This window comes from Gopherus flavomarginatus, chromosome 2, assembly GCF_025201925.1.
Source record: "Gopherus flavomarginatus isolate rGopFla2 chromosome 2, rGopFla2.mat.asm, whole genome shotgun sequence".
NCBI lineage: Eukaryota > Metazoa > Chordata > Testudines > Testudinidae > Gopherus > Gopherus flavomarginatus.
The window spans coordinates 72,880,474-72,907,457 of NC_066618.1; the positions used below are offsets into that span (position 1 = coordinate 72,880,474).

The window sequence follows — 26,984 nt, forward strand, 5'->3', positions numbered from 1 at the left end:
GTCTGCACCATCTGAAATTCTAGTGATTTGGTAATAGACTAGATGTATTTAAAAATTACCACCACAAACAAGGCTGAGAAGATAACAAGCTGGAAGTTTTCCTGAAAGCTCCAGTTCAACTTTACAGTAAATTATTTAATAATAAACTTCCCGCCACCATATTTATATATAATTCCTAAGTCTGTTAAGAATTGTTTTAGTACATTTAGTACTTCCCTTCTGTGTCCAGCTTAGTTAACTAAGTATATCTCAGTAATATAAAATAAGCAAAACTTGTAGAAATTCTTCTAACTTTTATAGAAGTATAGAAGCTAAGGTGTTGTGCTATGTGTACTTCACCAAAAACACCTGATCTAATCTTTTCATGGAAGCCAGATTTATATTAATATAGGTGCACTTAGAGTCTGAGACATGCATACAGCCTTAGAAATGGTAAAGGAAATTGAAGCACACAGATCCGGTAAAGTCTCCAATATAACCTACAAAGATGGCAAAGCATAAGTCTCTGATTGTCTTTTTACCTCCTTAAAACTTGAATTAGTGAATCTTTCCCCGCTCCACATTGAGCAATCACTTATAAAGCACCATAAATTTACATGTACAAATTAAGACCTGTTCTCTACTTGGAAAGTCTAATAATCTTATAATCCATCATGTACTTCCCTGCCCCCAGGAATGCTTTTGGGTAACGCATCAGACCACTTCTCAACTTTTTCTTTTATGTTTTTCCCAGTTCTCTTAACTAACATGAGCAGGAACTTTTTTTTTTTTTCTTTTCAGCTGATCCTCTGGTTGGAAGTATTGCCACTCAGTATATGACTAACAGAGCAGAGCATGACAGAATGGCCAGACAGTGGACCAAAAGATATGCTACATAAAATGGATTTTTGTCAAACTCTTGCATTATTTGTCTGTGATGGAAAGAGCTGCTTATTGATTTTGAAGTGGGGGGAGGGAGGGTGCTGGTAAAGAGTAGGGTATTTCTATAACAGATTTTATTCAGTCTTTTATTTCCTAAGATTTTGTTGTTGTAACTTAAGGTATCTTGCTACAGTAGACAGCTAGAATTGGGAATAGCATATTTTAAGACTGTCATTAGTTCAGCAATATTAGCTCACATATAGTACCAAGAAGAATGTAAACTTAAACATTTTTTTGGTTCAGTTGCTTGCAATATGTAAAAGATAAAACAGCTTAATTTTGTACAGGTACATGTGTGGACATTTATGTAAAAGTCCTTTGAAGACTCTACACACTGGGTTTTTAGTTTTTGTTTTTGTAAAAGATGTTGGGATTTTTTTTTCCCCTTGGGAGGGTGTGCTGGTATTTAACAATTCCTTTTTAAAGACTCATCTCATGATATGTAATATGGAGGAGTGGATATATGGCCTCATATAGGAAATGAGAAGTAGTTAATGTATTATTTTATATGCCAATCTACCTTTGTGAAAAGAATAAAGGTTTTAATCAGGATTTATGGCAACCTGTAGTGAAATACCTTAAGCTGTTTAACTGTAAGGCGTGGAATAGGAGTCACTCAGTGGATTGGTTGTATGTTGTGGGCTACTTAAGTCTGCATTTGTTACTGTGCTAATAAAAATATGTAAAAAATGACTCCTGCTTAGTGACCTGCTTTGTTGTTTTGCTGAAATAGCTTCTTCCCAATACATTTTGATGAAAGACCTATATTCAGTATCCACTATTTTTCCTTGTAAGCTAACTGCTGTCTGAAAGCATTCAGGGAAGAATTCCTTGCACTGATTTATCAGTGGCAGTAAACTTGCCTAGATGGGTGCTTTGTAGTAAGCAGCTCCTACAGTTTCCATTTTTAAAGGCTTTTCTACATTAGTGTGTACCTGCTGATACCACAGGAATAGACACACAGGGTATGGCTACACTTACAGTTTTGCAGCGCTGGTAGTTACAGCTGTGTTCGTACAGCTGTGTAGGGCCAGCGCTGCAGTGTGGCCACACTGACAGCTACCAGCACTGCAGTGTGGCCACATTTACAGCACTTGCAGCGCTGTTGGGAGTGGTGCATTGTGGGCAGCTATCCCACAGAGCACCTCGTCCCATTTTGGCGCTGTGGCTTGTGGGAAGGGGAAGGAAGTGTGCGGGTCTTTCCGCTTCCTGTTCCAACGCCCCGTGGTGCTTTGCTACACATTCCGAGCAGTTTGGCGGCATTGTGATTCTGCAGTGCTATTTCAGCGATTTTAGTTATAAATGGAGCCTGAGCTGCTGAGGACCTTGCTGATGAATGTTGCCAGCACATCACGCATGGCAGTGGAGCTATTCCTTCAGCTGCAAAGTGACAGTGAGGAGTCAGACGATGATATTGAATCACCTGACGCTGAAGACACTCAATTGCTTGTGGCAGTAACAGACGTGCTCAGCACCGTGGAACGGCGCCTTTGGGCTCGGGAAACCAGCACTCAGTGGTGGGATGACGAGCAGTGGCTGCAGAACTTTCGGATGAGAAAAGCCACTTTCATGTCACTGTGTGCTGAGCTCGCCCCTACCCTGCGGCGCAGGGACACGAGATTGAGAGCTGCCCTGCCAGTGGAGAAGCGGGTGGCTATTGCAATCTGGAAGCTGGCAACTCCAGACAGCTACCGATCAGTGGCGAACCAGTTTGGAGTGGGAAAGTCTACTGTTGGAATGGTGCTGATGCAAGTTTGCACAGCCATTAATCGCACCCTGCTAAGAAGAACTGTGACTCTTGGGAACGTGCAGGACATTGTGGCTGGCTTTGCAGAAATGGGTTTCCCTAACTGTGGAGGGGCAATAGATGGGACGCATATTCCTATTCTGTCACCACCCCACCTGGCATCAGAGTACGTTAATCGCAAGGGGTATTTCTCCGTGGTTCTGCAAGCGCTTGTGGATCACCGTGGGCGTTTCACTGACATTTACTCAGGATGGCCTGGAAAGGTGCATGATGCACGCATCTTTCGGAACAGTTCCCTGTTCAGGAGGCTGAGGGCCGGGACTTTTTTCCCAGACCGCAAGATCACAGTAGGGGACGTCGAAATGCCCACTGTGATCCTTGGAGACCCCGCTTACCCCTTAATGCCATGGCTCATGAAACCGTATACAGGGAAGCTTGACAGGAGCAAGGACCGGTTCAACTACAGGCTGAGCCGGTGCAGAATGACTGTGGAGTGTGCTTTTGGCCGCTTGAAAGCCCGCTGGCGTTGTCTTTATGGGAAGCTAGATTTGGGGGAAAGCAGCATCACCGCTGTTATATCCGCGTGCTGTACCCTCCATAATATTTGTGAAGGGAAGGGTGAAAGATTCAGTGAGGAATGGACCTCTGAGGTTCGACGCCTAGAGGATGAATTTGCTCAGCCAGAGAGCAGGGCTACTAGGGAGGCCCAGGAAAGGGCTTCAAGGATTAGGGATGCTTTAAGGGAGCAATTTGATGCTGAGAGCCAACAGTAATGTTTGGTGCCTTTGCTGTGCTTTGTTCTACCTTGGGGTACAATATTTACCACTTAATGCAATAATATTACGTAGTGAAAAAGAAATAAAATCCTTTATTCAACATACAGTACATAAAAGGCAAGGGGGGTTAGGGTGGTGGACTGTACATTCACAGGTTTGAATATGTCCTATTTTGATTACTGTTCAATGTCTGCTGCACTTCAGGATTACTATGCTGCAGGGTAATGGGGGTGGAGTGCACAGGGTAAGAATTATAGTTATCAGGGCTAGTAGGTGATCGTACAGGTGTTGGGGGCAGCTGGGGGTAATAAGAAACTGGCTGCTGGAGAAAGGTGTTTTGTGGAAATACTGGGGAACAAGGAAGAGGGCTTTGGGAGGGCTGTGGGTTACCACGGTACATATCTGCCTGCATGGCTACGAGAGACTCGAAAGACTCAGTTTGGCGAGCCAGGAGGCTTATCATCTGCTTTGTGGTTTTTTTGGCAGCCAATTCCTTTCTCCTGCTTTCTGTTTCCCTCCATTCAAACATTTTCTCTCTCCATTCCTGTGTCTTCCTACTTTCTCTGTTGTAGTGAATCATAACTGATTTGATCAATTCCTCTTTTGATTTTCTGGGATTTCTTCTCAAGTTCTGCAATCTACGTGAGGCCGGTGATCCAGCTGCATTAGTCAAGGTCACTAGAAAAAAGAAAGATAGAACCATGTAATACACAGAGGCTACATTGTTTATTATCACACAGTGAAGGACTTTTTAGACTTTTGGTAGCATCCTTCTCACATACCTCACATAACACAGAGAGGACAGGGAAGGTAAGTCATGGCGAGCAATGGAGTGAGTGTTTTTCCACCGAGTTCCCCTTGGGAGGGGGAATTGACCGATGGGTCACAGGGGTTTATCTGCACTAGGTACAGGACGTAGCTGGTGTCCTGCACAGGGGACAGTAGTGAACAGGAGGGTGGCGAGCTGCTGGCGGGGGGAGGGGGGGGGGTTGGTCCGCGTTCATGCCGTCCTGCTGCTGAGGGGTGGGAAACGCACAGCTGTGCTGGCTGCCTGCTGGGAGGGGGGTGGGGAACACCGGAGTGCACCGCGGGGATGGCTGCCTGCTGGGAGGGGGGTGGGGAACACCGGAGTGCACCGCGGGGATGGCTGCCTGCTGGGAGGGGGGTGGGGAACACCGGAGTGCACCGCAGCGCTGGCTGCCTGTTGGGAGGGGGGAGGGGAGACCGGAGGGCACCGCGGGCTAGCTACGTGCTGGGTGGGGGGGTGGATAACAACAGAGCGCACTGGGGGGGGGGGGTGGACCGCGACCCTGGCGCCCTGCACTCAAGTATCACTAAATTCTCAACAGGGTTTCCTACTGCCAGACATATCACTGCTGCGTGTTACCTGGGAAGAGAGGAAGGGTCTTCTACAGCAATGTGGATACCGCCCTAGTCCCTATGCAGCTTGCCTGTGTGCAGCCATGGTCCCCCCACCCCTCGCTGCACAGTGGATCGGACGAGTTAGCCTGACCGGGACAGGGACCACGGCGGCTCTCCCGATCAACTTGAGAAAGCAAATTGCAAACGCTCTGGCTGCAACTTTTCAAGAGATTACCGAGGCAGATTACGGAGACGTGATAGAGCAAATCAATGGGCTATTCCACGTTTAGGCATGCATGCAGGCAGCCATAACCCCCACCCTCCTCTCCCAAAACATACAAATCTACTTACCCCGAGCACGATCCTCAGTTTCTTCCTCACCAGCAACTTCCCGCTGCTGCGACTGGCTAGCCTCTTCCTGGCTTGAGAAGAGCTCCTGGCTGCATGCCTCCTGGGACTCCGGGGTGTCTCCCTCCATGCCAGTAGCCTCACTGTCGCCTTCCTCTACACCCTCCCCTACTTCTCCCTGCTGTGAACTCTCCATCGTGGTCCTCGGATTGGCAGTGGGGTCACACCCAAGTATGGCATCCAGCTCCTTGTAAAAACAGCAGGTCGTGGGGGCAGCTCCTGAGCGGCAATTTCCCTCACGGGCTTTGCAGTAAGCACTCCTCAGCTCTTTTATTTTGACCCTGCACTGCAACGTGTCCCGTTCATGGCCCCTTCTCATCAAGGACTGCGATATCTGCCCATAGGTATCATAATTTCTCCTTCTGGAGCGCAGCTGTGCTTGCACAGCCTCCTCACCCCAAACGCTTATGAGGTCCTGCAGCTCTGCATTGCTCCATGCTGGGGCTCGTTTGGTGCGTGGAGGCATGGTCGCTGATTGATTGAATGATTGATTGCACTCCACACCTGGCTGAGCAAACAGGAAGGGGATTTTTAAAATTCCCGGGGGCATTTAAAGGAGGGGTCAGCTGAGCCCAGGGCAGTGGAGTGTGCATGATTACCAGAGAGGCTTCTAAGGTATGCTGGAATACCTCCTTATGCCACGGAGGTCAATAAAAACGCTGGTGGGTGTCCACACTTGCTGACCAGCGCTGGATCCCCTACACCCGAGGCTCGACCGGGTGTACAGCCAGCGCTGCAACCAGGGAGTTGCAGCGCTGGCCGTGCTTTGCAAGTGTGGCCACATCCTAAGTTGCAGCGCTGCAACCCCCTCACCAGCGCTGCAACTCTGTAATGTAACCAAGGCCACAGGGTGGGAGAGGTGATATCTTTTATGGGACCAACATCTGTTGGTGAGAGAGACAAGCTTTTGAGTTTACACAGAGCTCTTCAGGTCAGCTGCAACATAGGAATAGTCCAGCTGAGTACAGTAGAACCTGAAGGGATCTACATAGCATCCCTGTCACAGCACATTGCTGAACATTCCATGCTTCTTACCTTCAAGGTTAACTGCTCCCAAACTGGTTTTGAAGTGCTATCCATTAGCTAAAACTGCAGTGAATGCAGCTGGAACAGTGTCAGACTAAGGATGGACTGCAGGCGAGAGACCGAGGGGAATGTCTGTCACAACTGTAATGAGAGCAAGCTGTACTTCCAGTTGAAGGAGGAGAAGGAATGGCATCATAAAAGAGCTGGGCAAAACACAACTCATATGAAAAGTGGGGAAGACTGAATCTAACCTGCTGCAAAGCTATTTCCTGATAATGGCACTTGTACAGCCAAGTAAGGGATAGAGACAATCTAGCTGTAAGGGAGCTAAGTGATCAGTCTTTGACAGGTATTGAATCAATGGTAAAGCAAAGAACAGAACACACTAGCTAGGCCTCAGTCCATCCCCTCCCCGCTGTCGTCACTGAATCACACTACAGCAATAGTTCACTGCCCATTGAAACTTACTAATCCTGTAGAAAGCTGTATGTATATGTAAGTTTCACTCAGACACAACACCAGCTGCTCCAAATTGTTTGAGGGCTGCAACTAGATCAGTTATTTTACTGCAAGGGACTGTAGTGCTTAGAATTACACTAAGCGTGAGTGTATAAAAAGTACTAGGACAGACCTGTAAAGAAAAGAGCTTTTTTCCTTTCTAAAAGCCCCAGACAATGCCAGTATCTAGTCCAGGGGTCGGCAATCTTTCAGAAGTGGTGTGCTGAGTCTTCATTTATTCACTCTAATTTAAGGTTTCACGTGCCAGTAATACATTTTAACATTTTTAGAAGGTCTCTTTCTATAAGTCTATAATATATAACTAAACTATTGTTGTATGTAAAGTAAATAAGGTTTTTTAAAATGTTTAAAAAGCTTCATTTAAAATTAAATTAAAATGCAGAGCCCCCCAGACTGGTGGCCAGAGCCAGGCAGTGTGTGCGCCACTGAAAATCCGCTCGCATGCCGCCTTCGGCACACATGCCATAGGTTGCCTACCCCTGATCTAGTCTGACCAAACGGAAAGTAATGTGTTGGGTTTTCTTTAGCTTATGTGGTGATGTACTACTTCTTAATCACCTGAATAATCCCTAATGCCTTCTCCCTTTATTAGGCTATGTCTACACTTAAAATGCCACAGTGGTACGGCTGTAGTGCTTCAGTGAAGCCACTCACTAAAGCGACCCGTGGGGTTCTCCTTTCACTATAGTTGATCCACCTCCCTGAAAGATGGCAGCTAGATCAACAGAAATTTTCAGCGTAGACCAGTTAGAAACCACCTAGGTTTTTAATGCCCAATAGAGCATTGCCGAGTTATTAGGCCTGGCCTGCACTGAAAAGTTACATTGCAATAGCTATGTGGCTCAGGTGTGAGAAATCCACACCCCTGAGAGATGTAGTAAAGATGATCTAACCCTCTGTGTAGACAGCACTAGGTTAACAGAAGAATTCTTCCTAGCTATTGCCTAGGAGGTGGATTGCCAATGCAAGAACCCCTCCCAGTGCTACAGTGGCAAATTGATGTCATGCTACCCTGATTTCCTCTACTTCAGACAAAGGGATCAGGCCATTTGGATCACAGCAAGGGGAGCATACAATGTAGAACTTTCTCCTGACTCATAACCTGTATAGGATTCAGGCTATGTAGTGCAGAAGTGGATAGTGTACAGATCCACACAGTAACAGTGTCCACTCCAACCTCACAAGCCTTCAGTATTAATTCTGACATACTAGCATTATTTATCTTGCCTGCTTTCCCTGCTCTCTAATACAGAACACCCACTCGTGACTTCATAGGTAGTATTTGGTTAGACACCTGCCAAGTCCACGTGGCTGATCTGAGACTGAATCATCTGCCATTCTGAGCATGGGTTCTCCACCTGCTGCTATGACAGCAGGGGTGGCACACCCTATTTCCTCTTTGTTATGGGTAGATGGGAGCTCCTTAAACATGGTAACATGGGCGGGTTAATGATGGCATGTAATAGCTGGAGAACCACTGCTGGTAGAACAAGTTAGTCCTATCTTCATCCCACTTCCAAAACCAAGTCAGTGGTCTGCTGCAAATACTACATGTAAACAGTCAAGTCCCCTGTATGGTCAGAAACAGAGAATTCATGTACAGTCAGCAGGAAATTAAAGAGGGTGGTGTTCCACTGCTGCTTTGCTAGTACCATAGCTCTTAGTCAGCTGCAGTCCTGCAACAGAAACATGTGCGAGGTTCTAGCAGAGTGTAGCAGGAGCTTGTTCATTCATAAGGAATAGCAAATAACTGATGTAATTGCTGACTCTCTCGTCATACACCTTGCACACAGGAAGAACAATGATCCAGAGCTACCTCATGGAGCAAGACAAAAAACAGGTTCAACTGTACAGGTAATCCAAGTTACTCCATTGTAAAAACATGCTTCATTTTGGTAAATTGTATTATTGCACCATCCTTACTAACTGTTCATACTTTGCACTGAGGTATTCATACTACTGTGTAGCAGAGGGATATTGCAGGTACATACTTAAAGGGTTAGTGCGGCCATCAAAATTGAGACTTTCAAATGACAGAACTCAGCAGCTTAAGCGTCACCACAAATAACTATTGAGGTCTTGCTGACTCATGACAGTACAACACTGTTTAAAATACCAGGAAATACTACTTAGTTGGAAGTGTATGAGCTTTACTCATCTGTTCACTGTTTCATTCATCTGACTTACCAAGCAGCTGCTATCTCTGTGGAAACGATTTGCTCTCCCGCTGCTTTCGCTCTATCTCCCTCCTCAGTCCTTGTCAGGGTTCCCTCCCCACTCTGAGATACAGATGTGGGGACCCGGCTGAAAGACCCCCTAAGCTTATATTCCACCAGCTTAGGTTAAAAACTTCCCTAAGGCACAAATTCCTTTCCTTGTCCTTGGATGGTATTGCTGGCACATCAAGTGATTTAAACAAACATTCAGGGAGGGGCCACTTGGAGCCCTATCCCCCCAAACTCCATCACCCCCCTCCTGGGGAGGCTTGAGAATAATATACGAACCAATAGGTTAAAGTGAGAACAGACAAATCCCTGGTTTTTAGGACACTGAAAATTAATCAGGTTCTTAAAAGAATTTTATTTAAAAAAAAAAGTAAAAATCACACCTGCAAAATCAGGATGGAAGATAACTTTATAGAGTAAATGAAGAGATTTAAAACAGCGGATTTCTCCCTGACTCTGCTTCCCAGTTATAAACGGATAAAATTACCTCTTAGCATAGGGAAAATTCACAAGCTAAAACAAAAAATAATCTAACACATTTCCTTGCTATTACTTACAATTTCTGTAATTTTATATGTATTATTTCAGGCTCTTTTTAGGAGCCGGTTTACCTGCTTGGTCTCTCTCTTTGTCCCAAGAGGGAATCAACAAAGAAAGCACAAACAAAACCTTCCCCCCCCCATCCCATTTGAAAGTATCTTCTTTCCCCATTGGTCCTTCTGGTCAGGTGCCAACTAAGTTAATTGAACTGATTAACTCCTTACAAATAAGTGATTCTGTACATCTGGCTAGGAGGGATTTTATGTTACTGCATACATAAACGTCGTTGCCCTTCCCTTTATATTTATGACAGTCCTGCTCAAATTGTTGGGAAAGCAGAATCCTGAAACGTGTTGATCCATCCTGTGAGGTCAAGTTCAGTAACATGTGCATCTGCTGTTGGAAGCTGTGCCACTTGTTACAGCTGAGGGAACTGCACAAGCATTTCTGCTGATCTGCCATTCAAAGCTGGCTGGCTGACATTTAGATATACCCACCACTAGCAGGCCTCTCACTACACTCATTAAGCCTCTTCCACGAAGAGATACAGTGCTTCCCAGTGTTGTTTACTTAGGCTATGGCTACACTACAGAGCTTACAGCCAGCCAATGCAGCTGCCCCACCAGTACTGCAGATGCTCTAAGCCCACAGGAGAGAGCTCTCCCATCAACTTAGCTACCACTGCTCACAGGGCTGGAGTAATTATGTTGGTGGGAGAAGCTTGCCTGCTGACATAATGCTGTCCCCACACTCACTTAGGTCAGTGTAACTTACTTTGCTCGAGGGGGGATACCGACCTAAGCTATAGTGTGTACACAGCCTTAGTCTTTCTACAGAATAGAAGCTGTAACTTCCCTGTATAGATGGACAGCAGCTATCTTTGAGGATTGCCCTGCTGGGCGAGGATAGTAACCACACCCCTTCCTATCTCATATTTCCTAAGCTGTTGCAGGATTCCAGCTGACTTAAGAACTATGGTACTAGCAACAGGGAAGTTGTACCATCTCTTGTCAGTGAAACTGTTCAATACCTAACCCTGACCAGGCACCAGTTTTTGCTTCAGTTGACAGCAGCAATATAAAAGTGGAACAAAATTATATAGTCAGTCTACTCTCCCCAAGGGTTAGATTTTTTTTTAAATTGCTCCACAAGCTGCTGTTTCGTACACCCCATAACAGTAAAGGTCACCTTCCATTATTGGAGGAGTCTAGTGGAAACTACAAGGAAGCCACATCACGTTCCAGCCTTTGATCGCTCGTTGCAAGTCAGGCCTGACCTATCTGAGGATCACTCATGGAATGTCATCATTTCCACATGCAGCAGGAACACTGATGCTCACATATCCCTGCCAGGTAGGCAATGTTCTTGTCCATTCCTCCTGGAGTATTCTCACTCAGCTGTCCTGGAACTTCTCCAACTGTATACACTACCCATGGGTAGTAAGTGAGGCACAAACGGGCTGAAACTACATCACACATACTCTTTCCCTAGCCGTGGGAAGACGGATAAGCCCTTACTCCTTTGCTGCAGCCAGGAGTTTTTGCAATTGCGAAAGGGGAACATCAGAGGCTGGATGACTGCATGCTGTATATGGAGTAGTTTACTAGTTGTCCACTTGTGAACTTGACCCAGTAGCACTCTGAAATGGCCATGTGGGGATGTAGATGGCCATCGCTGCTGCACATCTCTGTGCTGATGTGGGCTTTAATAGAGCTTCCCACTAAAAACAACACCCCCATCCCCAGTGACCATTACAACATTTTTACAAAGTGCTTCCTTGTGAAGTGCTTGAGACCTTGACCAGCTGTGATTTTCCAAGCAAATACTTGAGGGACAGCTACATTCATGACTTTGCTGCTTTTAATTCTGAATTCAGTATTGCCTCAGCAAAAATGTGCCAAGCAACTGGCAGAGAAAAAGAGACACCATGCCCTTGCAGCAGCAGCTAGACAGCTTCCCCTGGAATACAGGTTTTTAGTTATCACAGTTATTGCCTTTGCTCTTCCTCCCAGGCAAGGGAAATGCTGACTTGTTCTGGGATTGGGAAAGCTTGCTGGCTAATGAAGTGAAAGGTTCAATGAGCGTTTTCCGATCCGTCACTGTCACCTCCCACAGTCTCACCTTCTCAGCCTTTGCCCATTGCTGTGCTATTTCTGTTTCCACTTGTCTTTGCTCTGTAAGGTCAGTTTTGTTTCCTAAGACGACAACTGTCACCTAGAAGAAAGAGAGAACAGGCCGTGATGGTACATGCAGATCAGTCACTGTAGCACAGAGTTGTTAAATAGCATACAGTAGCGAGGCCGTTTACAATCTAGTCTCTACGTTAATTTCGGCTCACCCTAAACACATTCTGCATTTTGAAGTAGTCGAATGTGGGGTTCAAACCTCTGTGTCACTCAATGCGCTGGGAACAAAGTGGGTGGTGATCGCTACCCACAACCGGAGGGAGACAGGAGAGTGGAGAGTCACAAGTCACCCAATGGAAATCCATTCTGGTAATGAGCAAAGCTCTGCAGCCAGATTCTCCATTTGCTTTGCACTTTGCGTTATTGCACACACCAGTGACAAGAATATAGAATGCTAGTGAATGCCAGCTTGACACCTACTTCACACAGGTGACAATACAAGGCAGTAAGGCAGCCAAGACCTAGCCCAGACTGCTGCTTTCCGAGCCCCGGATTGTAGCGTAAGGAGAGTAAGTCTCTTCCTCCGTAAGGTTACCTGTTGATGTTACTACAGGCTGTCGCACCACTCAGAACAATATACAGGCAACCCCTCTATGTTTTGCCTCTAAATACAACACTCAAGTGGCACATTGTCCTGGAGGAGAGATGTATAAACTAGGTACAAAAGCTAATACTAATACAATTTTTTCAGAGGAGTTTATCTAAACATTCTCCTGATTGTTCTACAATCCAATCTGTTTGCTAGCACAGGAGAAGCTGAAAGCAGAACTCACTACATCAGGCTACTAGTGCTATTTAACCTTGTGTATTTTAAGAGTTTTTTCTCTTAGTTTTAATCATCTCAGTTGTTAGCAACAGGTAAGAAAATCTGTGCCAGTATTTACATTATATGCTCCTTGGAGAAACCCTGCTCTGTACAGCCCTGAACTCAAAACTTATTACTGTCTCTCTAATTCTAACCCTCTCCTCTTGCTTTGGGTTGTTTTCACTCTCTCCCTGCTCCTTTCTGCCAGCACTGATTTTTACTGTAGCCAGGCCTAACTATTCTTTTCTGTTGAGCAGACTCTGGGATGTCCTATGCCTCCAGTTTCTTTCCCTGGGTTTTTCTGTCCGTAAGTACTTTACTACAGGTTCTCTTGCCTTAATATCTTCTATGACTCCCTGGAGAGCTCTCAGAGCATCATTACCTTCTGAACAAGTCAGGATTACTGCTTTAAGTTAGGTCAATATTGGTGATGTTTTAACTCTTATTGCTTAGGGCCACCATTTCCACCATCTGCTTTAGTCAAGATCACAGCATCTTTCACTTGCCACGGAGGCCTTCCCAGACCTACACATAAGCAGCTCTGTATCTGCCCAGAAAAGGGGAAGTTGACTTAGAAAAGCACAATAACTCAAGAACATATCTTCTGCAACCCACTCAGGAAACAAGATACCTAGCTATGGTCAATGGCTAACCTGTCTGTGACTGCAAGTTGCACTGCTGTCAAACCATTCCTTCCCCTTCTCCCCACAATACATTTTGAGTACTAAGTAAGTACATCTTGTGTTTTGCAAGAAGTGGTATGACATTCTGCCTGTGTTTCCCACCCCGCCCCGCCCCCTTTTTAATAGCCTGAATGAGCTTTATTTTGCTGGTCTATCAGCTAAAGGCATTAAGCCAGGAATACCATTAAAGGATATGGATTCTCTAAGAAGATGGTAAGCACAAGTGTATTGTGCAGGTGATATTCAGCTAGCAGAGCTGCAACACTGTATCAACTGATAACACTAGCTGCTTTCTAAGGGAAAATACAGCAGTCATTCTGCAAAATAGAAGTGATTTAGCAGCCACACTGAAATACAGTAGAGCCTCCTTGCTAATTGACTCTAATGTATGGGAGACTCATTGTCAACTATTGTATTTTGTAAATGAGCAAGTAAGTGAATAAAACCAAGTGAGGATAACGGACCACATTGTTTTATCCACTGCATTTTAGTTTTCATGTACAACATCTGATCAGTTTACAAACTATACTATCGTCCATATGAAATACTACATTACATCGCTGCTGAGAAGAGGGGCAAGACATTTATCTTTTGTGCCAATTATATAGTGTGTGGATGAATGAAATTCTTCTGTATAGGAAAATGTCTTTCATTAGATTGCCCGAGATGGCAGGGAAAATTTGCTTTCCTTTGTACTGCTTTGTAATTTAACTTTCCATTATTGTGCTACTTCAGACATGGTCAAGAAATAAAGGCATCAAGCTTTTACCTCTTTTTTGTCTCTCACTGTGTCAATCTCTTTTTTGATCACTTCTGCTTTCTGGAAGGATTCAAGGCTGTTCACAGCATACACAAGAATAAAACCATCAGCAACAGAGAAGTAATGCTTTGGAAACTCTACTCCCTCTTGCAGACCCGTAGTGTCGTAGAGACGTAACTGTTCTTTTACCCCACGATCTGTTTCGACTGAAGCCAAATACACATCTTCCACTGTTGCACCCTCTTCTAAACCTGTTTTTAAAAAGCCCCCTAAAAGTTAAAACTTATAATAAATTCTGTAAAGTGATGTAAGTATTTATTCATACCGCAGTATAACTACTAACACTCAGCTTTTAACAGTGCATTTCAATCAATTTTAAAAATATATTGCTTTTTTGGAGGGTTTTGACCAGGATTTGAACTCCAATCCTATTGTGTTCTCAGCAACACCAACAGGCCAGCTATTTACAATAATGAGGCCATATCACATACACATTCAGTACATGAATACATGTAATGTATTTTATAGGCATAAGTTCAGGATGATATAACTTAGGTCGCCCTTCCAACAGGTTCCCCAAATCCTGCCCACCAGAACTATACCAGTTGTGCTCAGATAGCATAACTGAAGAAAAAGGAGTACTAAAGAAATTACTAGTGTAAGGCTTAATTAAGTTTTCTTTAGCACCCTATCTAGTCCCTATAGCCCTAATGTTGCCACTCTTCCTCATACTGAATAGTGCCTACTCCACAAGTAGAGTAGGGGAACTAATACATGAAGTCTATGGGACTACTTGTGTAAAGTACTAACAACCCAACAGGTAGACTCTGGCCATATGACGCTATAAGCAGCAAGGCTGAAGGATGTTTGAGTGCAGAGACTCTACATAACTTAAGGACATGATGGAGATCTCAGAATTTCAAGTCTAGCTTACTGGTTTTAGTAGTAGTTCAAGTTTTCAAACAAGCCTTCTGTTACCAAAGTTTGTCATCTCCTGCCTCTATTGCACACCCACAAACATATGCTTGTTGGTTCTTGTAGGGTAGCTAGCTGGCTTTCTGTTGATTTTCAGACAATATTGACACATTGTTTTAGAAAATAAGGATTTGATAACACTATTTGAATAACACTATTTGAAACCCATCATACCAACAAAGATGCTGAAGTATTCCACCCACACATGCGCTGATTATTTCCCCTGCTGCATGCAACCTTTGTTTCCAGAAAAGAAGTGGCACAAGCTCTCCTTGCTACTCCCTCTCTCCTTTTCTAGTCTTCATAAATCCAACTCCTATTAGATTCACGGCAAACTCTGACCAGACTATTTGATCTTGCCTTCAACTATAGCCACACTGACATGAGGATGTAAGACTAACAGCACGAGGAAAGATCAGATTAATAAAAAAAAGGGAATGAGTGCAAAATAAAGTTGTAGATCTGATTCAGGAAAGTGGTAGCAGGAGTGTGTGCTGGGGCATTTTTGAAAACTAGATGGCTAATTGAGTCTCTTCTGGGAACAATAATTTCTTCCTGCTCTCTGCCTCCAGCTACTGTACATGTGGCAGTTCCTCCCAACCAACATAATGAAAGCAGCGACAGATATGTCTGTACCATCTTACCTGATGAGTAAGGGGTGGAAATGAAGTGCTTCATACTGGAAAGAGCTGAGGGTGGGAGTGAGAATGAGTAACAGTGATGGAGGACCTTAAGGACCTCTGAGGCATAGGAATTTACACAGCAGTAGTCTCAATGGGTGAAATTCAGGCCTCTGAAAAAGGGCAGCACAAGGCCTATGTGCCACTCAAAACAGAACATAAGAATGGCCCTACTGGCTCAGACCAAAGGTCCATCTAGCCCAGTAGCCCGTCTTCTGACAGCGACCAATGCCAGGTTCACCAGAGAGAATGAACAGAACAGGTAAACATCAAGTGATCCATTCCCTGTCACTCATTCCCAGCTTCTGGTGGCACATAGGCCTCCTGCTGGCCATTCATGTAGTGGGAATTTCCCCCAGTTAGAATAACCCACCTTTGAAGATGATTAGTAAGCTTAGACTTGAATACATCAGCTAGAGAAAGGAAGACAGAACCACATGACAATGCTATGGTTGAAACCATGCTGCCAAGAGTATTTACAGTTGTTGGCAAGTACAATCTGCCTACAGACATTTTAGTTAGCCCTTGTTACAACTGTTATAAAACAATACTAAAGATTACTGGGGGTGGACAGGCACATCATTACTAACTAGCCTAAGTCTCGGGTCCAGAGGGTGGAAAGGGGTTCAGGGGGTAGGGAGGAAGAATCCTTGTTTACATTGCTAATCAACATCATACAAGAAACATGCTCGCAAATTTCATCTGTAGCCGACAAGGCACGCTGTAAATTATGCTCAAGTTTTGTGTAAATGGTTTTGCAATTTAGAAATGTGAAGAGTGAGGATCAAAGATACTGAATGCCATTTACCAATAAATATTTGACAGTGAATGTTACATAGTAAACTTAGACAATGCACAAAGAAATTGCAAATATGCAAAACGGATTACTAAAAAGTGGGGTTTTCAGAAATGTCCAAGTGACTTAGGCGCATACATGCCATTGTCCTTTAATGGGATCCGTGCTCCCATTGTGTTCCTTGGGCATTTTTGAAAATCCCACCTCAGGTTAACAAATTTATTTGGGCATAAGCTTTCATGGGCTAGAACCCACTTCATCAGATGTATGAAGTAAAAGATACAGGAGCAGGTATAAATGCATGAAAGGATGTGGGGTGCTTTACCAAGTGTTTAGTCAGTCTAACAAGATAAATCAATTAACAGCAGGATACCAAGGGGGGAGGAAACTTTTTAAGTGGTAAGAGAGGGGCTGATTACAGACAGTTGACATGAAGGTGTGAGTAACAGTAGGGAGAAATTAGTATTGGGGAAGTTAATTTCCTTAATTTATCTCATAGCTGATAAGCTTTGGCAGAAATAGAGGGGCCATAGGCACCTTGAAATACAGGGATGACCTCCATCTGAGACATCACAGAACAGAAGGGCCATTTCAAAAGCCCTTCCAGATGTCTCTTGGAGAAATTAACCAGTCAATGCTCTAGTGACTAGTCTGCTCTCACAAGACAAGTCAGGCTAAAATGCCCCAGGTGCTATGGAATTCACACCCTACCTACCAGATGTTCAGCTAAATAGGTGTCAACCACAACTGAAATTATGTTTTAAAGAGCCTAAGAAAGTGAAATCACCTCCCTTTTCTATTTAGCAGGATTCCTATTCTAGGTATCTGTATCTATTACATCTCAGATGTAATAAGTCTACTCATTCTACAGTCATCTATATAGTCTCTCAGGTGGAAGACCAGAATTTCTAGTGTCAAAAAGCAGGCAGAAAGAAAACATATTGTCCCCTCCACTCTTCATCTTTTTTCTCTTTTAAACTTTTACATTAAGCAGCAAGAAGAACAAACAAATAACCTACCACCCCCACCACTACACACACACCCCCACACAGCCAATTTTATTGTTACTTTGCAAGTGTCCATTAAGAAAGAGCAGAGAAGGCTTGAAACAGGATTCAGAAGAGTTCTAGAAAACTGACTGCTGCCAAAAAACAAGACCATTGTTCATTCTGCCCCTTCACCTCAGTAAAGGTAAGAAATTAAGCCCAGATGGGTACCCTTAAAACTTGTTGGAACAGCATAAAAAAGGAAAAGATATCTCACCAACAGTATGTTTTCCATAGAGAAGCTGCTCCAAAATTGCTGTTTTTCCCACTGATGCCATTCCACAAATCACTACTTTGTAGCCCTTTCCCATCTTCTTTCAGGATGGCAAAGTCAGCAAATAAATCCTGTTCAAGCACAGGGATCTGTTATATTTATGACATTACATTAACAGAACTCTGAAGACAGACTAAAGCAAAGCCGCTAAAACATTCAGTGTTTCAGTATATTTTAATTATATAGTTCAACAAGCCTTGGAGTTGATTTTGAAGCAAAGCTCTCTCTGAAGAGGTCACCAGCTGCAGGTATTTCCAGGCCAATACAATTTGCTCCCACCTCCACCTTTTAGGCCTCAACACTTATGCACATTTAAGTTTACTTAGGCAGGTAATTCCCTCCACTTCCAGGGGGCTGTTCACACAAGTAGAGTTACACACCTGCTTACGTACTTGCAGGATCAAGGCCTTGCAGCCTCTTCAGGGCAGGGACTGTGCATGCTTTTGTGTTTGTACAGCACCCAGCACATTGGCAGCACTGCACCTCTACATGTGGGTTTCCTATATATATTTTTATCTGAGCACTCCAGCTCCTGGAAACAAATGAGCCTCTGGCCTGCATTTCAAACCAAGCACGTCTCACCCTCACATTCGCAGGAAAAAGCTGGCAGAGGTGTTTCCCAAAAGCTCGGACACCAGCAGGCTGGTAACAGCCGCATGCTGGGCACACTCGGGCGGGGGGGGGGGGGCTGACATGTGATTTTGCCATGGCTGGAGGTGGCTATGCCAAGGCACCACCCAAAACCACTGGCTCAATGTTCAGGGATATGGGGCACAGAGACAGGGCGGAGAGGGCACCAGGAGCATGCAGCTGCCGGCTGGGCGGAGGCTCGCTCCAGGACCATCAGCCCAGGCCCACCTTTCCCTACGGCTCTAGTCTAGCAACGGGGCGGAGACCCCGAGCTGATTGAGCTATTGCCGCGTGCGCCGCAAACCCCGCCCAGCCTTTCTGAGCTCTCGGGCTAAGCTCCGCCCACACCGCCCGCCCCCAGGAACGCGGCGGCACCCCCAACCTCCACCCGCACAGAAAGACGCTCCTCCCACCTTGGGGGCGGAGCTCCTAGGGCACCTCCTCAAGCCCTGCCCACCCACAGCCCGGTTTGTAATCACAGCCCCGCCCCCTCCTTTTATTGGCCATGGGGTGAGGGGGGCGGTACGGAGGATGCTAGTCCAATCAGAGCAGTTGGCCCCCTCAGAACTACGTTTCCCAGCAGGCTCCAGCGCTAGCGCCGGAAGCGATAGGGGGCCGCAAAGGACTGTGGGAGCGAGGCCTCTTCCTTTCCGGCTTTGGGTGCCATCAGGTGAGGATCTGTCCCGTGCTGGGCCGCTGGCTTCATCCGACCCCATCGGAGATTGGAGCCGCCCATCCGTCCCTCCTTCTCCGCCCCGTGCGCTGCCCAGGCCCCTACGGCTCGGGCTCCGAGGCAGGGACACGGCGCCGGGGGATGGCTCGGGCCGGGCCCCTGAGTGGTACTGGCGCGAGCAGGGCTGGGCCTCCCCCCTGCGTGGGGGGTGCCTGAGGTGCAGGCAGTGGAGTGCTGAGTGGGGCGGCCCGGGGCGGGTGACTGGACCTGCGAACGGCCATGAGAGGGTGCGGAAAGGAACCCAGCGGATGCCTAGGCCGCTCTGAGCTGGCTGCTATGGGGCAGCCCTTAGAGTAGGGGATGGGGGTGACAGCTTCTGAATGACACGTGTGGGGGGAAGGGGCGTGTCGCGTCACACTAGGGTCCAGGGACCGCCAAGCCTTAGGGCTGTATCGTGGGGTAGTTTCACTGCGGAGAAGCTTGGGTAGGGAGTAGATACTGACTCCAGTTATTCAGTTTGCCTTTGCTTTTAGTAGTTCATGTTGTTCTGTACAGATATCTGCACCCTGTGGATCAGCAAGGGCTTCTTAAACCGCCCCATTGAAAGCAGAGAGGGAATGGTGTAGCAAATGCAACCCCATATAGGTAGACGGGAAGACAGCGCTCTTAGCACAAGAAGGGGAAGATAACCAAAATGTGGTTTGTTTCTAATCAAGCTGTTTCAGGTTGAGATATTTTTGAGGGTTGAATTTGATGTGGCTGAACTAAATTTGCTTTTTGACTTCCCATGAGATCTGCAAAACTATGCTTCATGGGATAAGTGGCTTCTTGAATATTTTGCAGAATTTTAATGGTGTTCTTCTGGAGATCTCAAAGCATATGAGATACCAATAAAGTAAGCTTTTTCTTAGATTAAGAAACTGAGACCCAGCATGACTTCCCTGAAGTTTTGTGTTTTACAGAGCAATAACTAAAATTCAGGTCAGATATTTAGTTTGTGATAGCAGCCAAAACATGCTGATTGTGTTCACAAGGGAAAAAAGTCTCTGGGCTGAAGAGTTTGAGGTATAAAGACATAAACAAATGAAAAGGGGAGGAAACTTGGTAATCAGAATGTGTGGGGATAATTACAGATCTCCAGAATCCCAGATGTGTGCTGCTTTAACAGTGTCATCATGCTTGACATACACGTAGGGAGCCTTGGAGATGTGTTCACATAAGGCACCATATTTTTTATTCCCTTTTTGGGATGTGTTTTGGTTGAAAAGATGCTGCAAGCTTACATAGATCTCTAATTCAGCAGGTAAACAAACATGGGTGCCTACAAATACATCCAAGAGCTATGGAGGAAGAAGCAGTCAGATGTGATGCGTTTCCTCCTGCGTGTCCGCTGTTGGCAGTATCGCCAGTTGTCTGCCCTGCATCGAGCTCCCCGACCAACCAGGCCAGACAAAGCCCGTAGACTGGGATATAAGGCTAAACAAGGTAACTAGAACTAAAAGGGTGTGAGATCATCATGCTTTAGTGGTGCAGTGGTAATGGTTTTTGATACGTCGTTCCATGATTGAATATTAATAAATCAGTGTAACTGGAAGCGTGCTGCATACGTAATCATGCTCTTCACTGACAGTTTAATTTTTTGTTTCCTGTGTGAAATTAGTTTGGTATCATACCAAGTTACCATATGAGTTGTGGGCACATACAAGAAGTAGAACCTCGGTTAACTCTTAATTGGCACCCACATTGGCATTTTGGGCAGAGAGGCTGGGCAGAGAGGCTAGCCACAGCCTAAATATGTGTGGAGACTGAAGTCCTGACATTCTTCACTGCTGAGTTAGCCTGGGTGTTCAGCATCTGGTTTAGCCTAGCTCAGGTATAGACCAGCCACAGTCAAGTTACTGCATTTTCACTGGTGCTGCATTCCTCCTTGTGTGTCACCAGCACTTCTGGGGACAGATACCGTGGTTCTACGTGCTGCAATGAACTGAGCCCCAATTCTTTCCCAGTGAATTGTGGGAGACCTTGTCTGTCCTTCTGGGCACAAAAGGAATTATGGGAAGGCACTTGAGTGATATAAACCAGTGGTTCTCAAAGCCGGTCCGCTGCTTTTTCAGGGAAAGCCACTGGCAGGATAGGCAGTTTATTTACCTGCTGCGTCCACAGGTTTGGCTGATCGCGGCTCCCACTGGCCTTGGTTTGCTGCTCCAGGCCAATGGTGGCCGCAGGAAGTGGCGTGGGCTGAGGGATGTGCTGGCTGCCCTTCTCGCCGCCCCCATTGGCCTGGAGCGGCAAGCCAAGGCCAGGGGGAGCTGTGATTGGCCAAACCTGCGGACGCGGCAGGTAAACAAACCGTCCCGTCCCGCCAGGGGCTTTCCCTGAACAAGCGGCAGAACGACTTTGAGAACCACTGATATAGACTATATCCTTGCTGCAAACTGCGAAGTGAAAGTGGAACCTGGGTTCTAATCCACACTCCCAGCTAGACCCGCTAGCCAGAGTTAACAACACTAAATTTGGGTGAAATATTTGTGTGGGGATAGGAGGGTATTTAGGGGGCAACACCCGGGTAAGAGCCTGTATAAGTGTACTCTATATTGGTAGGTTATTTTAATTTCCAAACCAGAATACTCTGTGCGAGTAGAACTGTCTATACTTGGGAAGTTTTGCCGCTTTAACTGTACCAGTGTACACAGAACAACAAAACTTTCTCACGCAGACAAGCTCTTAATGTTCTGTACTACTTGGTGAGCAGTGTATGAAGATTGTTGTACAAAAAGCAGTACTTGTGATAGCACAGAAGTATAGCCCTTGGTGGGAAAGTGTAATAGCATAATTAGTGACTGACAGGTTATAAGAAGTTTGTAGTTCCAAGAAACTCAGTTTTTAAAAAATGATGGTTGCAGGTTATGTTATCTACCGCATTCGTGTTCGCCGTGGTGGTCGTAAACGCCCAGTCCCAAAAGGTGCTACCTATGGTAAACCTGTAAATCATGGTGTTAACCAGCTGAAATTTGCCCGGAGCCTGCAATCTGTAGCAGAGGTAAGTGTCTTTTCTTTTGGTATTTCTTTGTCCATTTGTTTGCATCTTCCTTTCCGCAGACATCATCTGTCTTTCCTTTGTGTCACTCAGTAGCAACTTCTTTGAGGGGCTGAGTTGCACTAGTTCTGAATATCCTTCTTCACCAAAGAGTGATTTCCTCTGTAACATAGAAGATCACGACTAATGATAGTACCAGAGTGCTTATATAGGATTCTTTATTCATTTCTTATAGATGGGAAAACTAGTGTTCAGAGAAGTTAATGTGAGCAAGTTATTTGCACTGCACATTAACAGTCACCTAATGTATATATGCACCTAATGTGTCAATGCAACTGTCCTATGCATACAATAGAACAGCCAGCAACAGTGTATAGCCTTCACAAAATATGGGAGTTTGACATAAAAAACTTGAAATATGTTATGGTACATGTTTTCACCTATGCTTTTGGTCTCTGTAACCTAGACAGTCCAAACAAACCCTTCCTGATGTTTAAACTTGCTGTGATATGCATGATGTGTATATTTATTCTGCAATCTTAATCTTTCCTGCAGAAGAATTCAGTCTTGAGTTGTTGCTTCCCAGTACTTTGCTTGCCAAGAAGTAAAATAATTTTTATGAAACTAACATGATCCTAGTCAGTTTCAACTTGCTACAGTAAGGGAACAACACAATGGTACCTGATGAGGAGAGAATCCTAGAATACATGGAAAGGATAGGCTTATGCATAACAAGAGGACAGGGAATAGATTAGAACATCTATCAAATTCCACCCTAAAACGTAATTATTTTGCTCAGTATTTCCTACCATTATCATAGTTCATTACATACTGTTCATCATGTATGATCAGATTTAGATTGTAACCACCTCAATGCATGGATTGCTATGCTTTATACAGTATAAGAGCGAACACCGTAGGATCAGGGCATTCGCTGTGGCCCGTAGCTTGAGAACATCCCTATCTTACTGAATTGATAATTGAAAGGTGTTTTGTATCTCTCCATTCCTTCCCTGTAAAGTTCTCATTTACAGTACACCAGTGTTTCTCAGACTGGGGTCACCGCTTGTGTAGGGAAAGCCCCTGGCGGGCTGGGCCGGTTTGTTTAATTGCCCCATCCGCAGGTCCAGCTGATCGTGGCTCCCACTGGCCGCGGTTCACCACTGCCGGCCAATGGGGGCTGCTGGAAGGAGCCACCGCACCGCTTCCAGCAGCTCCCATTGGCATGGAGCAGCAAACTGTGGCCAGTGGGAGCCACAATCAGCTGGACCTGTGGATGGGGCAGGTAAACAAACTGGCCCCACCCCCCAGGGGCTTTCCCTACACAAGCGGCTACCCCAGTTTGAGAAACACTGTAGTACACCCAATGAAACATCTGTAATGTTTAACAGAAAACTGCTGATGAATCAGTTAGCTAGTCACTGTCTAACCTGCCTTACTTGATGTGGAGAGGCTGTATTAAACAAGCCTCCCTAACGGGGGAGGCAGGAAGGGTAGCTCAGTGCTTTGAGCATTGGCCTGCTAAACCCAGGGTTGCGAGTTCAATCCTTGAGGGGGTCATTTAGGGAACTGGGGTAAAAATCTGTCTGGGGATAGGTCCTGCTTTGAGCAGGGAGTTGGACTAGATGACCTCCTGAGGTCCCTTCCAACCCTGATATTCTATGATACCCTGAGAGCTTGAAAGACTATTTGTGGGTTAACTTAGCTCTGGATTTGATGATTAGCTACTGAAGCTATAGTGATGCCAGGAACTGCTGATGGAAGAAAGTTTGTCTGAAAGATAGTTGAGAGCTCAGTTAAACCTAATTACTGTCAAAAGAATGTTATGAGATGTTAAAATTGTGTGTTAAATATGGAACTCCATCCTGCGAGTTAGAAAAATATCTAATTGTCCAACAACCCCAAAAGAAATGTTTGTTGCAAACAGACTGCCTGTTATGCCCTAAACCTTTTAAATTGGTTTTGGAAGGTAGGCTTCTTCCATTATTGGAGCCTTCTGAGCACTGGATGATTCTAAAGAAACTTCAGACTATTTGGTAGCTTCAGTTGACACCACATACACTTATATACAGTGTCAAAGAGTAGAATGTTACTTATTTGCATATATTTTAATACAAGAAACAAAGAAGCTGTGGGATATCCATTTTTATCAACTGGTAGAAAATTTCATCTAGGCTTATAATAGGTTAGCTTCCATTGGTTATGCACTCATGTGCTCTTGAAATGTCATGTTCATGGGTCATCCTAGCTATCAAACTGAGGGGCCTTGAATTCCATCTGCGCAACCACCCTTTCCAAATCAGAGCCTTAACTATACGTTATTTTACATAATGATGAGAGGAGTGAACTGCCTTATTACAGCAAGTTCATACCAGCAAATCTTTCTAAAAACAAAAGACAACGTTGTAAGAATGGGGAGTGTTGTGTGTCTGACACTAACTTGTAGTTTCCTTGAGGGGACACTCCTCCAGCGTTTCTCTTGACCATGGGCAGAGGTGAGAAGGAGGGGGTTTGCAATACCAAGGAAAGAATATGTAAGAAAACAGTTGCTTGTTCTTTATAAGTCAAAGCCTGTCTGAAATTGTCTCCTGTTGTGTGTTTTGTCTATCTTTGTCTATCAAGAATGTTCTGACTTCCCTCTTTCCTGTAAAGTGTCACTTTTGTGGAGGAAAATAATTTATTTCCTTTTTGGCAACCTAAACTGAGATCCAGGTTGTCTTTGAGTAAGTCAGTTTATTTTTTAAAAATTGTAATGTCTTCAGATCTGTCTGCCTCATGCTAACCAGAATAGTTCCAATCACTTTAAAGGACTAACCAGGTTTCCAACATAGACAACGTTTACTGCTAGTCTCTTTCAATCATTACTGAGGCTTTGTCTATAGGCAGGAATGCTTGCGTTGCAGTGTTCTAACTTTTGGGTGGAGTGCAAAGAAGATGAATATTGCATTGATTTAACTGCAAGGAAAAACGAATGTAATGCCCTTTACTGCTCCTTTGGACTTCATGTCCTTGCTTTTTATTTCATATAAGTCATACTAGGTCCTCACTTCTTGCTGCAGGATTGGAAATGGAGTGGGATGTTGGGGAGATCTATTGGTCTGTGGAATAATCTTTCATGGGTAGTGATGAAAGACTTCTGGTTACACATGAATTAAACTGAACAGCACTAACAGAAATAAAAAGAGAACAGTCCTAAACTGGCAGGAGAGGAGGCAGGATTAGGTGACCCAATAGGTCTTTTCTTTCTCTTGTTTCTGTGAAAACTGAGCTGCAGTGTTCTTGGCCATCAGTTAACGGAGAGAGGATGTTGTGTCTCAGACAAAGTGGGCAGCAGACCTCCGTAGAAGTTTGAGAGATGGAAAACACTTCTCTTCCTATCCTCCTTTCCAGTCAATACGGGATTATTCCCTGTAGTAATTTGTGTGTGTTTTTTTCTACTATAACATGGTGTCTATTAATGAGGCTTCCATCACTTCCCTCAGGAGAGTTTCACAGCCTAATACACGTCCAATAACCTGATGACACTCGATTCATATTGTCCTTCTCCTTTAAATTCCTTAACTCGGCGGTGGTGCACCAACAGGTGGGCACAGAGGAACATTCTGGGAGCAAGCAGTGATGCCAGGTGGCTTATGCCGGCCCCGTGCAGTAGGGCCTGGGCCAGCCCCCATGGGGGAAAGGGGCTGGGAGTGAGCACCAGCTACTCCTCCACCTCCTAACTCACCTCAGCAGGTCACCCAGCCTGTGGTTCAGTGTGCTGTGCAGTTTCCAGTCCAGGCAGCTTCTGTGCCCAGCCCTGGCTCCACCACCAGAGACCATCACACACGTCTTCTCCCCAACCCAAAAAACCCAAGGTGGGAGGGGCAGAAGAGCAGGTATTGGCCCTGCCCTAGCAATGCCTTCTGGCTGCAAGGTAGAAGCAGCCCACTGCTGTGAGGACACCTTGGCTGTACAATAATGGGGAGGCATGGACAGATTCCATTAATGGGGGTGTTGGGGAGGGGTTTGCAACTGGAAAACTTTGTGCACCACTGTCTAAACTGACTTGCTGTCTGCCACATTTGGGCTTTTGTTTTGGTGCTTGTTACTGTGGCATATAATCTTGCCCCCAGTCATTCCTTTGCTCTCACTTCCTCCTATTCAGTCTTTCGTTCCTTGCAGTCTTCCTGCACATCTCCTTAATGTATCCTTGATTTTTTTTTTCCATTCCTACTCTTTGCCATCACTGTCTGTCTGTGCTGTGAAGCAGTCTCCTTCCTTTTGTCCACCAAACGCTTTCCCCCTTAATCCTTAGTTAAAACTCACACCTGAGAATCCTTCCAAACTGCTGTCCAGTCTCAAATTCTTTTGCTAATGATTATCCCTTTGTTGTTGTATTCTGTCCTCTTCGGGGGGGGATGTTTTGGGAAGAGAACCTGAGTTAAGTGCCACGAATGTCAATTGTCCCTTTTTTAATTTTATATTTCTAATTAGAGCCTTCTGCATAGTTCTGAAGAATTCCTCTCCTTCCACCCTTGTGTGAACTCTTGTTTTTACCCTGTTGTCTAGGAGCGTGCTGGTCGCCACTGTGGGGCTCTGAGAGTGTTGAACTCCTACTGGGTTGGTGAAGATTCCACATACAAATTCTTTGAGGTAATCCTGATTGATCCATTCCACAAGGCCATCAGACGCAACCCTGACACCCAATGGATCACCAAACCAGTTCACAAACACAGAGAGATGCGTGGGTTGACATCAGCTGGCAGGAAGAGTCGTGGTCTTGGCAAGGGCCACAAATTCCACCACACCATTGGTGGCTCCCGCCGTGCTGCATGGAGAAGACGCAATACCCTGCAGCTCCACCGTTACCGCTAATTCTTGTAAATGTCACAATCTAATAAACCTTGAGAGAGATCTTGAATTTACCACTGCCTGT

General features: G+C 45.2%; 4 protein-coding genes across 10 annotated transcripts in view; 3 read left to right on the forward strand and 1 right to left on the reverse strand.

Moving 5' to 3' along the window:
• UBE2E1 (ubiquitin conjugating enzyme E2 E1) overlaps positions 1–1,614 on the forward strand; it is a 705,427-nt gene extending 703,813 nt beyond the window's left edge. For all 7 annotated transcript variants that reach the window (XM_050938518.1, XM_050938519.1, XM_050938516.1 and 4 more), the window contains one exon: positions 781–1,614. In XM_050938518.1, coding sequence (XP_050794475.1) covers positions 781–878 — 98 coding nt within the window. In that variant the 3' untranslated portion in view covers positions 879–1,614. The remainder of the gene's footprint in view (positions 1–780) is intronic.
• NR1D2 (nuclear receptor subfamily 1 group D member 2) overlaps positions 1–26,984 on the forward strand; it is a 746,221-nt gene that overhangs the window by 671,515 nt on the left and 47,722 nt on the right. The gene's annotated exons all lie outside the window — the stretch shown is intronic.
• NKIRAS1 (NFKB inhibitor interacting Ras like 1) lies at positions 10,743–18,549 on the reverse strand. The gene is made up of 4 exons (XM_050938554.1): positions 18,110–18,549; positions 17,673–17,800; positions 13,968–14,209; positions 10,743–11,738 (listed from the first exon to the last, which is right to left on the reverse strand). The coding sequence occupies exons 2-4, from the start codon at positions 17,764–17,766 to the stop codon at positions 11,499–11,501; spliced, it is 576 nt and encodes a 191-aa protein (XP_050794511.1). The 5' UTR covers positions 17,767–17,800; positions 18,110–18,549; the 3' UTR covers positions 10,743–11,498.
• Positions 20,300–26,973, forward strand: RPL15 (ribosomal protein L15). Its single transcript, XM_050938551.1, has 3 exons — positions 20,300–20,517; positions 21,936–22,072; positions 26,618–26,973. The coding sequence occupies exons 1-3, from the start codon at positions 20,346–20,348 to the stop codon at positions 26,921–26,923; spliced, it is 615 nt and encodes a 204-aa protein (XP_050794508.1). The 5' UTR covers positions 20,300–20,345; the 3' UTR covers positions 26,924–26,973.

Coding starts and splice junctions, on each gene's coding strand:
- NKIRAS1 (XM_050938554.1), bottom strand. CDS start 17,766: ATGGGAAAGGGCTACAAAGTAGTGATTTGTGGAATGGCATCAGTGGGA. Junction 14,210..17,672: donor CTATGGAAAACATACTGTTG/GTGAGATATCTT, acceptor TTTTAAAAACAG/GTTTAGAAGAGGGTGCAACA. Junction 11,739..13,967: donor CAGTGAGAGACAAAAAAGAG/GTAAAAGCTTGA, acceptor TCTTTCTTCTAG/GTGACAGTTGTCGTCTTAGG.
- RPL15 (XM_050938551.1), top strand. CDS start 20,346: ATGGGTGCCTACAAATACATCCAAGAGCTATGGAGGAAGAAGCAGTCA. Junction 20,518..21,935: donor GGGATATAAGGCTAAACAAG/GTAACTAGAACT, acceptor TGATGGTTGCAG/GTTATGTTATCTACCGCATT. Junction 22,073..26,617: donor GCCTGCAATCTGTAGCAGAG/GTAAGTGTCTTT, acceptor CCTGTTGTCTAG/GAGCGTGCTGGTCGCCACTG.